The sequence below is a fragment of the Megalobrama amblycephala genome, linkage group LG12 (assembly GCF_018812025.1).
Source record: "Megalobrama amblycephala isolate DHTTF-2021 linkage group LG12, ASM1881202v1, whole genome shotgun sequence".
Lineage (NCBI taxonomy): Eukaryota > Metazoa > Chordata > Actinopteri > Cypriniformes > Xenocyprididae > Megalobrama > Megalobrama amblycephala.
In genome coordinates, this window is record NC_063055.1 from 25,850,687 (window position 1) to 25,862,924 (window position 12,238).

At 36.0% G+C, this 12,238-nt stretch overlaps 1 protein-coding gene across 2 annotated transcripts in view; it reads left to right on the top strand.

Annotated features, from left to right (window-relative positions):
• The window catches only part of hmcn2 (hemicentin 2), a 111,731-nt gene that overhangs the window by 17,836 nt on the left and 81,657 nt on the right, over nt 1-12,238 (top strand). For both annotated transcript variants that reach the window (XM_048210032.1, XM_048210034.1), the window contains exons 5-16: nt 1,722-1,893; nt 2,007-2,113; nt 2,230-2,350; nt 2,591-2,854; nt 4,105-4,249; nt 5,368-5,489; nt 6,763-7,035; nt 7,726-7,867; nt 8,179-8,306; nt 9,282-9,395; nt 9,789-9,947; nt 11,181-11,375. In XM_048210032.1, coding sequence (XP_048065989.1) covers nt 1,722-1,893; nt 2,007-2,113; nt 2,230-2,350; nt 2,591-2,854; nt 4,105-4,249; nt 5,368-5,489; nt 6,763-7,035; nt 7,726-7,867; nt 8,179-8,306; nt 9,282-9,395; nt 9,789-9,947; nt 11,181-11,375 — 1,942 coding nt within the window. The remainder of the gene's footprint in view (nt 1-1,721; nt 1,894-2,006; nt 2,114-2,229; nt 2,351-2,590; nt 2,855-4,104; nt 4,250-5,367; nt 5,490-6,762; nt 7,036-7,725; nt 7,868-8,178; nt 8,307-9,281; nt 9,396-9,788; nt 9,948-11,180; nt 11,376-12,238) is intronic.

Below are 12,238 nucleotides of genomic sequence, written 5' to 3' on the forward strand. Positions count from 1 at the left end.
TGTAAACTCCGAAAGGAACCAGCTGCCGTCTGCAGCCAAAGAGAATGAGAGAGATCTAGAGAGAAAGAAATATGGGAGAATCTGAGTAATGAAATTATCAAAGGCTACACTGGCTCCAATTTTCTCTCTCATTCCTAAATGTATAAAGATGTGTTAAATAAGCGTCATTCTCGTGGGCTTACTGAAGTGATGTTTTCGTTCAGTGTTATGGACACAGAGCAGCCATTATGCCTGTACTCAATACAAAAAGGTCAGAACAAATAGACACAGCTGCCTCTAAAGGAGTTAATGGCTGAAATCTAAAAATAATAACTGAGGAAACAGTTTCCTTTAGTTGTTTGTCTTATGTTCTCTTTGTGCTAATAAGCTGCTGTAAAAACACCCTCATCTCCATTTCTTTTATCAAATTCTCCACGACAGTGTACCTACAGTAGTAAAATCCCATGGTGAATTATCCACTAAGGGACATAAAGTTGGTGTCAAGTTCAACAACAGACCACAAGTTACTTCATACAGTTGTTCAGTCAGAAAATGGACCTAAATTCACATTACTGACTAAAGAAATCTCATCACCTCCTGGTGCACGTCTGCTTTTTTAATCATGTGCACCTGTCAGTATTCAAAATGAATAAGGTTAAAGGGATAGTTAGCTCAAAAATGAATGTTCTGTCGTCCATGTCAACAGTGTCAACACCGAAATGAATCTGCAGCAGTCAGGTAAAAGCTCTCTAAGTTGTTTACATTCATAATTATTGTAATGTTATGTGTTTTGAGACATGTTTAACACAGTCTCTGGTGAGTAGCTTTGTGTGTGTGTGTGCGGTCATGTATTTTGGAGGAGGCGTGGCTTTAGATAGCGATTTGAAGGGAGGGTGGGATCTTATGATTTCAATGCTAGCAGGCTAACGTTAGCATTTCCCAGATCACCTGCTGCACCTTTAACTGCTCACTTGCTAAGAAGACTATTAGTGAATAAAGACTTTATTTGAGTCAGTTCTTCAACACAAAGCTATCATATGACTTTATAAGCATATATGGACCATTTGTATAATACTTTTAGTTTGCTTTTTTGTTTGTTTTGTGATCCATGAAAAAGTCATACAGGGTTGGAAGGGCATTAGTATTAGTAAATGATGACCTAACTTTTATTTTTGGGTGAAGTCTATTTTTGATACTGCTTGTCTCATCTGAAATGGTTTCAGGATGAATAATGCATTACCTGTACTTTTTGCCATGTACTGTAAATATATATCTACTGTGATCTTCTGTTATTGTCTAGGGTGAACAGCAGTCCTTTACTGTCTGTGATGCTCTTTGAGAAATGTATAGCTTGTCAGTCCAAGAATTGCTTGGATTCTCTATCTGATAGATGATGTGATCTCATTTCCTACTGTTTAATAAGGATCTGCTTGTGACATACCTCTATGAGACAGTCTGCACGAACAGAGATGAGGTCACTGGGATCCTACCTTGCCTGCATTTCTCGGATTTGAATGGTTTCATGTCAGAGCTTTTGGTCATATACATGGCTTTCTTTCTTATGTAGAACACAAAAGAAGATATTTAGGGGAATGTTTAAGCTGCTTTTTCCATACAGTGGAAGTGAATGGAGACCAAAGCTGTCCTTTGTGCCCTTCCACAAATAACATTTTATGTTAAATAATGTTATTTTCTTTTTTTACATGTTCTGCTTTTATAGAAGATTAATTTATTTTGTTTAGGTTCTTAAATGGGTTGAGGAAACTGTCCAAGCCATGAAGGTCCACCTTCTTTCATCTGACCACGAAACTGCCCAGGAGACGCAGTGGGAGGTGCCCTTTGACCCTAGTTTAAAAGAAGTCACTGTATCATTGAGTGGTCCAGCACCTCAAATTGAGCTCAGAGACCCTCTTGGTAGGAACATGCTATTGTTTTGTATTGAATGCTTGTTTATGCCTTCTCACTAAAAGGAGTATAAATTATTGTGCTTTGCAAACCTTTTTAAAATGTTATCTGAATAATTATAGGCCGTATAGTTGGAGAAAGGCATGGTCTAACAGAACTGCTCAACATCCCAAACTCAGCACGGGTGGTCAACCTGAAGAACCCTCATCCTGGACCATGGACATTAAAGGTAACACATAAGAGCTTTGAACAGTGATGCTAGATCATATTTATTATTTAGGTATATACGCAACAGATCCTTTTGAATAATGTCAGTGATTAAAACCTGCTTTTTCTCTTGTCTAGGTGGGATGCAGTGGGAGACACACACTTAGAGTAACAGGTGTGAGCAACCTGGACTTCAGGGCAGGTTTCTCTAGTGTACCTGTCACAGAGTTCAGCAGGACCAGAGAGAGACCTATTAAAGGTATTACTACATCACCATGTGGGTACATAGCCCTTTTCCACTGATGGGTTCTGGAGTGATAGCTTTTATTCATTTAATGATTATTTATTATTATTATTATTCATTACTTTTAAATAATTTCTCCAGCCACATTTTGATGGAAAAAAGGTATTACTCAGTTTGTGCTAGAACTTGCTCATGGCTGCACTTGCCTAAACTGTATAAAGAATAACAGATCAAATATATCGCATTTTCCTCCAGGTGTTCCAGCTCATGTGATGCTAAAGTGCTCAGGTCTGAAGCCTCCTGGTCTTGTTACCAATATGGAGTTAGTATCTCTAGGGGGCCGCTCATTGCGTACCATTCCTGTGCCTTTGCCTGGCGATGGAGGCTCAGGAGGTATTTGGAGCATCCCACAGTTTCGAACACCCTCTCAGAGCTTCTTCCTCAAAGTGTCTGGAAATGATGGAGAAGGCTACAATTTTCAGAGACTGTCTAGTGTGTCATATACCAACATCATCCCAGGTGAGTCTATACCAACATCCCATTTTTTAAAATTCTTTTTTATTTTTGTTTTGTTTTATTTGCATTTAAATTGCATTCAAAATCCACTGGACTCAGTTTGAACTTTAAACAATTTAAACATTGTATAAATACTTTTTTATTTTTTGTTTTGCTTTGCTTTGCTTTGCTTTGTTGTTTTGTTTTGTTTGCATTCAAGTTGCATTCAAAATCCACTAGACTCACTTTGAACTTTGAACAGTTTAAACTGTATAAAACCGTTTTGTTTTGTTTTGTTTTGTCATATACCAACATCATCCCAGGTGAGTATTCCAACATCCCATTTTTTAAAATTCTTTTTTATTTTTGTTTTGTTTTGTTTGCATTCAAGTTGCATTCAAAATCCACTGGACTCACTTTGAACTTTGAACAGTTTAAACACTTTATAAATAACTTTTTATATTTGTTTTGCTTTGCTTTGCTTTGTTGTTTTGTTTTGTTTTGTTTTGTTTTGTTTGCATTCAAGTTGCATTCAAAATCCACTAGACTCACTTTGAACTTTGAACAGTTTAAACTGTATAAAACTGTTTTGTTTTGTCATATACCAACATCATCCCAGGGGAGTCTATTCCAACATCCCATTTTTTAAAATTCTTTTTTATTTTTGTTTTGTTTTGTTTGCATTCAAGTTGCATTCAAAATCCACTGGACTCATTTTGAACTTTGAACAGTTTAAACACTTTATAAATAACTTTTTATATTTGTTTTGCTTTGCTTTGCTTTGCTTTGTTGTTTTGTTTTGTTTTGTTTGCATTCAAGTTGCATTCAAAATCCACTAGACTCACTTTGAACTTTGAACAGTTTAAACTGTATAAAACTATTTTGTTTTGTTTTGTTTTGTTTTGTTTTGTTTTGTTTTGTTTTGTTTTGTTTTGTTTTGTTTTGTTTTGTTTTGTTTTGCGTTGCATTGTTTTGTTTTGTTTTGTTTTGTTTGCATTCAAGTTGCATTCAAAATCCACTGGACTCACTTTGAACTTTGAACAGTTTAAAGTTTAAACACTGTATAAATACTTTTTTATATTTGTTTTGCTTTGCTTTGTTGTTTTGTTTTGTTTTGTTTGCATTCAAGTTGCATTCAAAATCCACTGGACCGTGTTTGTTTTGTTTTGTTGTTTACATTGTTTTGTTTCTTAAGAAGACATTGTTCATGTTGTGTTGTTGTTAATCCAGCTGTGGTGATCCAGTTTAACCTTTGGCCTCTTCTTATCCTACAGAGCCTCCGTTGGTGAATATGCCCACTGTGATAAGAGGGTTCTACATGCAGCCTGCTACGATTGACTGCTCTGTGGAGAGTGACCTGCCCTATAAACTGAGATTCACCAAAGGCGGAAGAACAGTAGGAGAGGAGAGAACCTATGAGTAAGGTTTTTTTTTTCTGCAGTTTTTTTTTTTGCACATCAAATATCTGTATCCCTCCTTAAAAACTGTTTTTTTTTTTGTCCTGGCCAACCTTAGAGGTCTTGTTGTCATACAACAATGCCATAATTTTGTCATAATCTGATATTTGTTGTAGTAAAACATTTTTTTCAATTAGTAATTATTGCTGGAAAATAACAAAATCACTAATTTAAATGGTATTTCCTAATTGTATTTAGGTGAGTTCTGAATATTGGAACTATTGGAACATTGGAACAGCAATTGCACATCTCAGATTAAGTAAAAAATTTAAAAAGCTGTCATAAAATTCAGTATGACCTCGTGGGGTTGACATTTTCTAAAGATTAAGCACCTCCTTTCAGACCATTCATTTTAAAAGGGAAAAGTCACTTTTGAAACCGTTTTTGAAAAAAAAAAAAACTTTTTGGCACTTTTTGTCTTCCCATTCTGTATATTTCTTCATCTCTACCTTTTCTCTTTCTTGCATATCTCCTTCTTCTCTATAGCTCTGAACCCAAACATGTACAAACACTTTTGCAGGCATTCTCTCCTGTGATATGGCCTTATGTAAACATAATGGAGCAGATGTTAAAGTGAACATCTGCTGGACCATTTTTTTGCTCCGTTTGATACCGTGTGCTGACATGGGGCATTCATTTACAGTCGAAATTCAAACCTAGCCCAAGAAAGATTTGTTAGCTCTCACTGACATATCAATCTTGGAATGAATATGAACAGCAGGGGCTGTGTGTATTGCACAAAAGAAAGTCATCATGAAAAATTTCTATAAAGGGCACTCTGTTTTGAATTATATTTTGAACATGAAATAATGTTGACTTATAGTGAAAGGTATTCTGTGCAAGCTAGTTGTTAGTGACATCAGACTATATTTTTTTCTTCCTTCCTTTCACCTGCTGCCATCTGTGTGTGCTTCAATATGTTCATATCATTTGTAATCTGTAACACTATATTTTCAGAGTAATTCTTTCCATTCTTTACCTCACTCTTGTGCGTAAAGTGAATGTGTAAATGCATGTTTGTGATCAAAGGCTGCACTTTTGGACTCATCACTTAAACCTGCTGATTTTTTGTAATCGAAGGGCTTCAGATAAAGCATCATGGGAAATTCCACATGCCTCAGGCGATGATGAGGGAGCATATGAATGTGTGGCTCAGAGCACTGCAGGCATGGGACGAGCTCTCACACAACTCACTGTTAGAGGTATTGCATGGATACACACACTTTACATACTTTTTTCCTGCATTATACAATCTTGTATTCACATCCACACCCTCAAACCTGGTATATACTATATCAAAAGTGCCATCATGCAGCACTGGATTTTTGTACCTTTGCAACACAATCCCTTACTGCGAAAAACCTTTTTTTTATAATCTTGATTTCCAGTAAAATATCTTATTATGCTTAAAAGATTTATATAGAAATAACGCTGTGTAAGACAATAAGATTTTCTTTTGTTTGTTTTCAGAGAAATATAATAATCTTTAATTAATTTTATTCTTCATCCACATGAATTTTTCTTGGTTAAGGGGGTAAAAAAAATTGTATTTGTTCACCTCCATTTTATACAACGAATAAAAGTGACTAAACATTTTATTTTAAAGGTTTGATTATTTTTATTTAAAAAAAAAAATTGAGGTTACAGCTAAATGCAGCTGTTTTATATGTAATTTGTTATATGTCATAATGTCAGAAAATAAATAAAATGTAAATTGGTTTAATCATTTCTTATTAATAAGTGTATGTGAAATATTAAATATGTGAAATAAATATTGAACAAAGTTATTAATATAAAACAAATAATAGATAAATAGATGTATATAAAATATTAAATATGAGAAATAAATATTAAATATATAATATTATTATCATATTAAATATGTATGTGAAAAAATAAATATGTTAAATAAATATAGGTAAAAGTAATACAATAATTGTAAATGTAAGAGTTTAGAACCAGAGACAAAGTCAAAGTATATACGTGTTTTTGTTGTTTTGTACACTTTTTGAATAACATTTTTTTTTTCCCTTGGCGAGGTTAATGTTCACTGGGAACATTACTTTTTTTTTTAGGTTCATGTAAAATGTTAAAACTATGTAAAATACTACTTCTAACAGCTGTTTCTTGCTAGTTATGCTAATATTTTCTGCACACTACTGTCTGTCATTGTGGAGAATAGTTCAATGTGGAACATGTCAAGTATAAATGCCTCTTGAGCATCGTGAACTGAGTGCACAGTCTGCAGAGAGTCGTGTGAAAGTATAAACAAGGCTTCAGCTTGCTAAGGAGGGTGTGATCTCCAGAATTAAAGGAAATTGTAAATGAGAAAAGCTTTTTGCCATGGAATTGTAAGTCACAGCCAAAAGTCTTGTTTTGACTACTATGGTAACATTAAACTGAGAGATTTGTTGCCTCACATATTGTATTTAATGTTTCCTTTAAAGCATGTCATCATCGTTTCTCTTAATGCAGAGCCCCCTCCCGTTCTGCATCCTCCCGTGAATGTGACTTCATCCCCGGGTACAGTGGCGGTGCTGTCCTGCCAGGTTCAAGGCTCTGTGCGGCACAATCTGACCTGGTATCGGGCTGGTAGTGCTTTATCATCCCACTCAGGAAGGGTGAAAGTACTGGCCAATTCCTCTCTGGAGATCAACTGGGTTCGCAGCCAGGACGCTGGACCTTACCAGTGCAGAGCCTCAAACGCCCATGGAGAGAGTCAGGCTGTCGTATGGCTGGTGGTCTTAGGTATTCTGCACCACCTGGTCAAACACTCAGCTCCTGCGCCCTCATGAGTCCTACCATCATGTGTTTTCCATTACAACCCTCCAAACCACAGCGCAAGTTCTACACAGCCAGCAAGATTGAGCCCTGCATGTTTCGAATAAGCAAGATTAATGTGATATTAGATTGGCGGTTCCTTTTGGAGACAAATAACCAAACAAATTGATGAAGTGTATCTAGTTGTGAGCAAATTTCAACATGTGCAGTTAGACTTCCATCATTATTATACAATTATATAGCGTGTGGAGTTTTCATTATCCTTTTTGCCATGTCTGCAGTCGGAAAGGTTTTGTGTCAAATAGTGTGTAATAAATAGTGAACTAAAAATTATTTACTCATTACCTCATGCCATTCCAGACCTGTCTATCTATCTATCTATCTATCTATCTATCTATCTATCTATCTATCTATCTATCTATCTATCTATCTATCTATCTATCTATCTATCTATCTATCTATCATTAGTAAAGTCTATAAACTTGAGGCGTTTTGATGGATTTTTGGATGATCTTTTTTGAAGGCATCTCAGTTAAATTCTGAATGGTGCACATCATTCATCATACTATGAGAAATTATTTAAAAAATTTTCATTTTTGAACAAACTATGCCTTTAAGTACAGGATGATTCACAGTTTATTTCTGTTTCCTTTACAGAGGCCCCATCTGTGGTTGTCTCTCCTCAGACACAAAGCTTCTCTCTGGGTGCAGAAGTCCGCATCTCCTGTTCGACATCTGGATCCCCTCCTCCAAAGGTTTTCTGGAGCCATGGCAACATCTTTCTGTTCAACCACCATCGGTAGTCAACCAGCTCCCCCTCCCTCTTGTCACTATACATCTACACACACAGTTTGAGATGGTTATTTTTATCTACTTTCCTAAAATGGATCATTTATATTTAATTTCTGTTTGAATAAGCTGACCGCAAACCATTAACAGTCTGAGATTTGACATCAGAATAAATCTGGCATTGATGCTGTGATCAGTCAGAAGTCAGTTTGATGGAAAGAAAATACTGTTCAGTTTGAAAAGCGTTAAACGCAATGGTCTCTGTAATATAATCATTACATCAGGAGTCTTGGGTTAATATAACACTGGCTGTGCTTTCAGAATGAGCATCTCTGAGTCTGGCACGCTGACAATCAGAGGAGCTGTCCCTGAGGATGCTGGGAACTATACGTGCCTGGCCACCAACGAGGCTGGCACTGCCTCTCAGTCTGTTCTCATCAGTTATGCAGGTGCTGGAGTCACTGGCTCTGTTGATGGAAATTATTGTTCATAGTAAACCATTCTTATACAGTTTTCTCATTTTGAGTTAGAGATTAAATATATAACTGACAATAACTTTTATAGTGACATTACAGCATGCATTAAAACTAAATGAGATTACAGGTGTTGGCAGGCATATCGAATATAATATACCAAAAAGATCTATAGCTGCTTCTGTTGAACTGTTTGGCACTCAGTCTTTCTGTGGAATTTTGTCAAGTCTCAGAATGTCATACATAACCCTGCTGAAAAATACAACATTGCTGGTCACCAGCATAATGTTTGTTTTGCATACTGGTTCCAGCATGGGATGCTGATTGCTGGTTTGCTAGTTCCTGAGAAGTGGGAGTGCTGGTGGATCAGCTACATCAGCTTAGTCTTGCTTGAGAACAGCATGACTATGTTGGTTCACCAGTTAGACCAGCACTATACCAGCTCTAACCTGCATAAATGAGCCTGGACCAGCATGGAAGTCATGCTGGTTTATGCTGTATTTTTCAGCAGGGAAATCAAAAGGCAAACTAAACTAAACTAAACTAAACTAAACTGAATTTTCAGCAGCCATTACTCTAGTCTTGACTGTCACATGATCCTTCAGAAATCAGATTGGTGCTCAAGAAACAATTCTTCTTATTATCAATGTTGGAAATGTGATATTATTTATAATATAAATATATATATTTTTTCAGGACTTTTAGACATATAGAAAGTTCATAAGAACAGCATTTTTTTTTTAAAACTGAAATCTTTTGTAACATTATAAATGTGTCATTTTTGACATTTGAATGCGTCTTTGCTGATTTGGAACATAACCAGAGATATTTAAATGATATCTGTCAGGTATTAAGGACAATTTATGTGTGTTAATAGAAAAAAATGACTACAGTACAGCACCTTTAACACAATGCTAGGTTTAATTCCTTTCTCTCTTGTTGTTGTTTCAGAGCCTCCAAGCATCTCAGTGGTGCAGCAGGTGGTGATGGTCATTGCTGGTGAAGATGCCATTCTAGAATGTCGGGCCTCTGGTACTCCTCTTCCATTAATAAAATGGCAAAAAGGTAAACACTGACCCTAAGGATAATACTTGGGCCTTCAAGACACCTCACCACTTTTTAAATGTTTGTTGTTGTTGTTTAATACAATTTTTATTATATATTTTTTTAAATATATATATTTTCTAACTAAATTGTCAGAAAAATTTAGCTGACAAAATAACATTTAATAACAATAATGTGCAGACTGACAAAAATGTGTCAAACTTGAACCAAATGAAGTGTATAAAAGATTCATCAGCATAAACAAAATACAACATATGTTACTATTTCTTCATGGCTAAGAGACTGTTATTAATTTTCTGATTTTTAGAGTCTGTTAGGATATTGTATTACATGTAGTGAGTTGTTACAGCAACAGTATATGTTTTCTTTGATTCTTGCACCATCCGTCTTCAGGGGATCTGGATCTGGGAACAGTTCCATTTGCGGAGCAGGATGTCCATCGTGGAACACTGCGGATCCGTGGGGTTCAGGAACTGGATTCTGGAGAGTATACCTGTGTGGCCTCAAACATTGCCGGGTCCAGCTCTGCTGTGGTCATGCTACAGGTGGGAGGTGAGAACAAGACCTCAGCTGCATTACACGCTGATGCTATATAAATATTACTGTGCAGTTTATACGGAACAGTTTCATTTTATGTGGGCTTTTATTTATTGAGCTCACAGTCGCAGTATTTCTATTGCTTTTTAAAAACTTTGAAGGGTATGTAGTTCATAGCATGAATCAAAGTCCTTGGACAGAACTATCTGATTTTAATCATAACACACCCATAAGCCCATGGGCTTCCAAACCGCAAGTGGAAATGTTTCCCCGCTCTATTGCAGTGTGTGAAATTTGGAGAGCAAAATTTGGTTTTAACTTGAAATGTGTAACAGGACTTTTAACTGCTCCTGACAGAATTCTCATCCAGTAGCTCACGGCCAGTTTATGAGCATGCTTGAATGATCCAGAACAGGATCATAACTTTGTATAGAACTTTCCTTAATGGTAAAATGTGTAATTTATGTGCCACTAGCATCATTAAGTGTAAATGAACAAATATAATGATATAAATTTTGATTGAATAATGATGCGGTTCACTGAACACTCCCTCTTTCTGCCATTGGTCAGACAAACAGAAATCACTCTCCCATACTTACATCATTGGTTGAGACAGTGTTGATGTGGTCATAATGTGCAAATAAACAGAGCAATGTATTTAAAGTTTTCGGGAGAATCAACCTACAGATGTTGTATTTAAAGTAGTTTCTGCATATTAAACTGGAATGGAAGAAAATATTTTAACATCGTAAAAATGACACACCTCAGCTTTAAGTCATAATTACTATCCTACGTATAATGTGTGTGGAAAAAATAAAAATATGTTGGAAATAAATTTGTTCAGTGGAATATTGGTTGTAAAGCTTATTTTTCTCCAATGTTATTTTTTATCTGCATATTTTCCACTTTGTTCTCTAATTCAGGTGTTTTCACTATTTCTAATGCCAAGGAACCCAAAATGATATCTTCCTTTCTTAAAAAATAAAGACAGCTGTACAAAAAGACCCATTTATACTCTGTATGACAAATATTGTCAATATGTTGGCCTAAAGCCAAAACAAATTATTTAAATATTATTTCAATATTTGTACTAAAGGTAATACATTATTTAAATGGAAAATATTTTCTTTGTTAAATTAAATGCATATTATTTTCTACCCATTTATATTATGTTACAATACATTGTTTTGTTTTGATGGCTTGCTTTTTTCTTATTTTATTTTTCTTTTCTTTTCTTTTTTTGCTCAGCTGCTCCTGTGTTCTCAGAGTCTCCCGTGGACATAACGGCCGGCGTGGGTGATAACATTTCTCTACCGTGCATCGCTCGCGGTTTCCCCGCACCTTCTTTAACATGGAGACGGCAGGATGGACGGCCAATTTTTGGCAAGTCATCTGGCCATGTTGGCACCTCTCAACTGCCTTCTGGTGCCCTACAGATCCAGAGTGAGTTTCTATATCTATCTTTGAATAGATGTTTAGGGAGGTTGTCTGCTAGCACAATCCCTCCCAGATACCAAACGCGAGGATCTAATGGACATGGTCCGCCCACAGGAGAATAATGAAGATGTTATTTTAGGTGTTGATATGTGTATGTGTGTGGGGGGGGGATGTCTGAAACCAACTGCTGCGATGAAGGAAATAGAAACACTACAGCTGAGAGCTTCCTCTCTCAGAGAGTGGGCTGAGAGAAGGTCTCCTCACCCTAGGCCCCTTCAGGGGTTGAGTGGGGTAAAAAGTCAAACCGCAGGCCTCTTGAGTCAGAGCCGGAGCTTCTGGCAGGACAGGGAGCTGCATATGGACAAAGTAGCTCTAAATGTTTATAGGCTATAAGGTTTTTATTGAACAGCTATAGTATTACCATTGAGCAGTTCATCTGTTGTTGGCTAATCTGGTTACTAAAAGCATTCTGAGCAAATGGGACTCCCAGCTTAAAAAAAAAAAAATGTTCTAAGAACGTTTTGCCAATGTTCTCGTTAAGTTATGAAAATGTTCAGTTTTTTTAAAATGTTTTAAAAACTTTTTTTTTCTTGGTTATGCATATGTTAAGGGAACATTCTATTTTGTTTATTTTGGAAACCTTATGAGAATTTAAAAAAACAACAAGTAAAACGTTTCAGAAAAACTTTCACAAATTATGTATTAATAATGTTTTTATGTTAACATTTTGAGAACATTATTAAAGACAAGATAACATTTTGGTTACTGTTGTAACCTCCGTTCACTGATGAGAAAGGAGCACTGCGGAGACCACATCCTATCCAAAGGGGAGGTTAGTTTGTGGAGAGTACGTCCTATGGACTTACTAA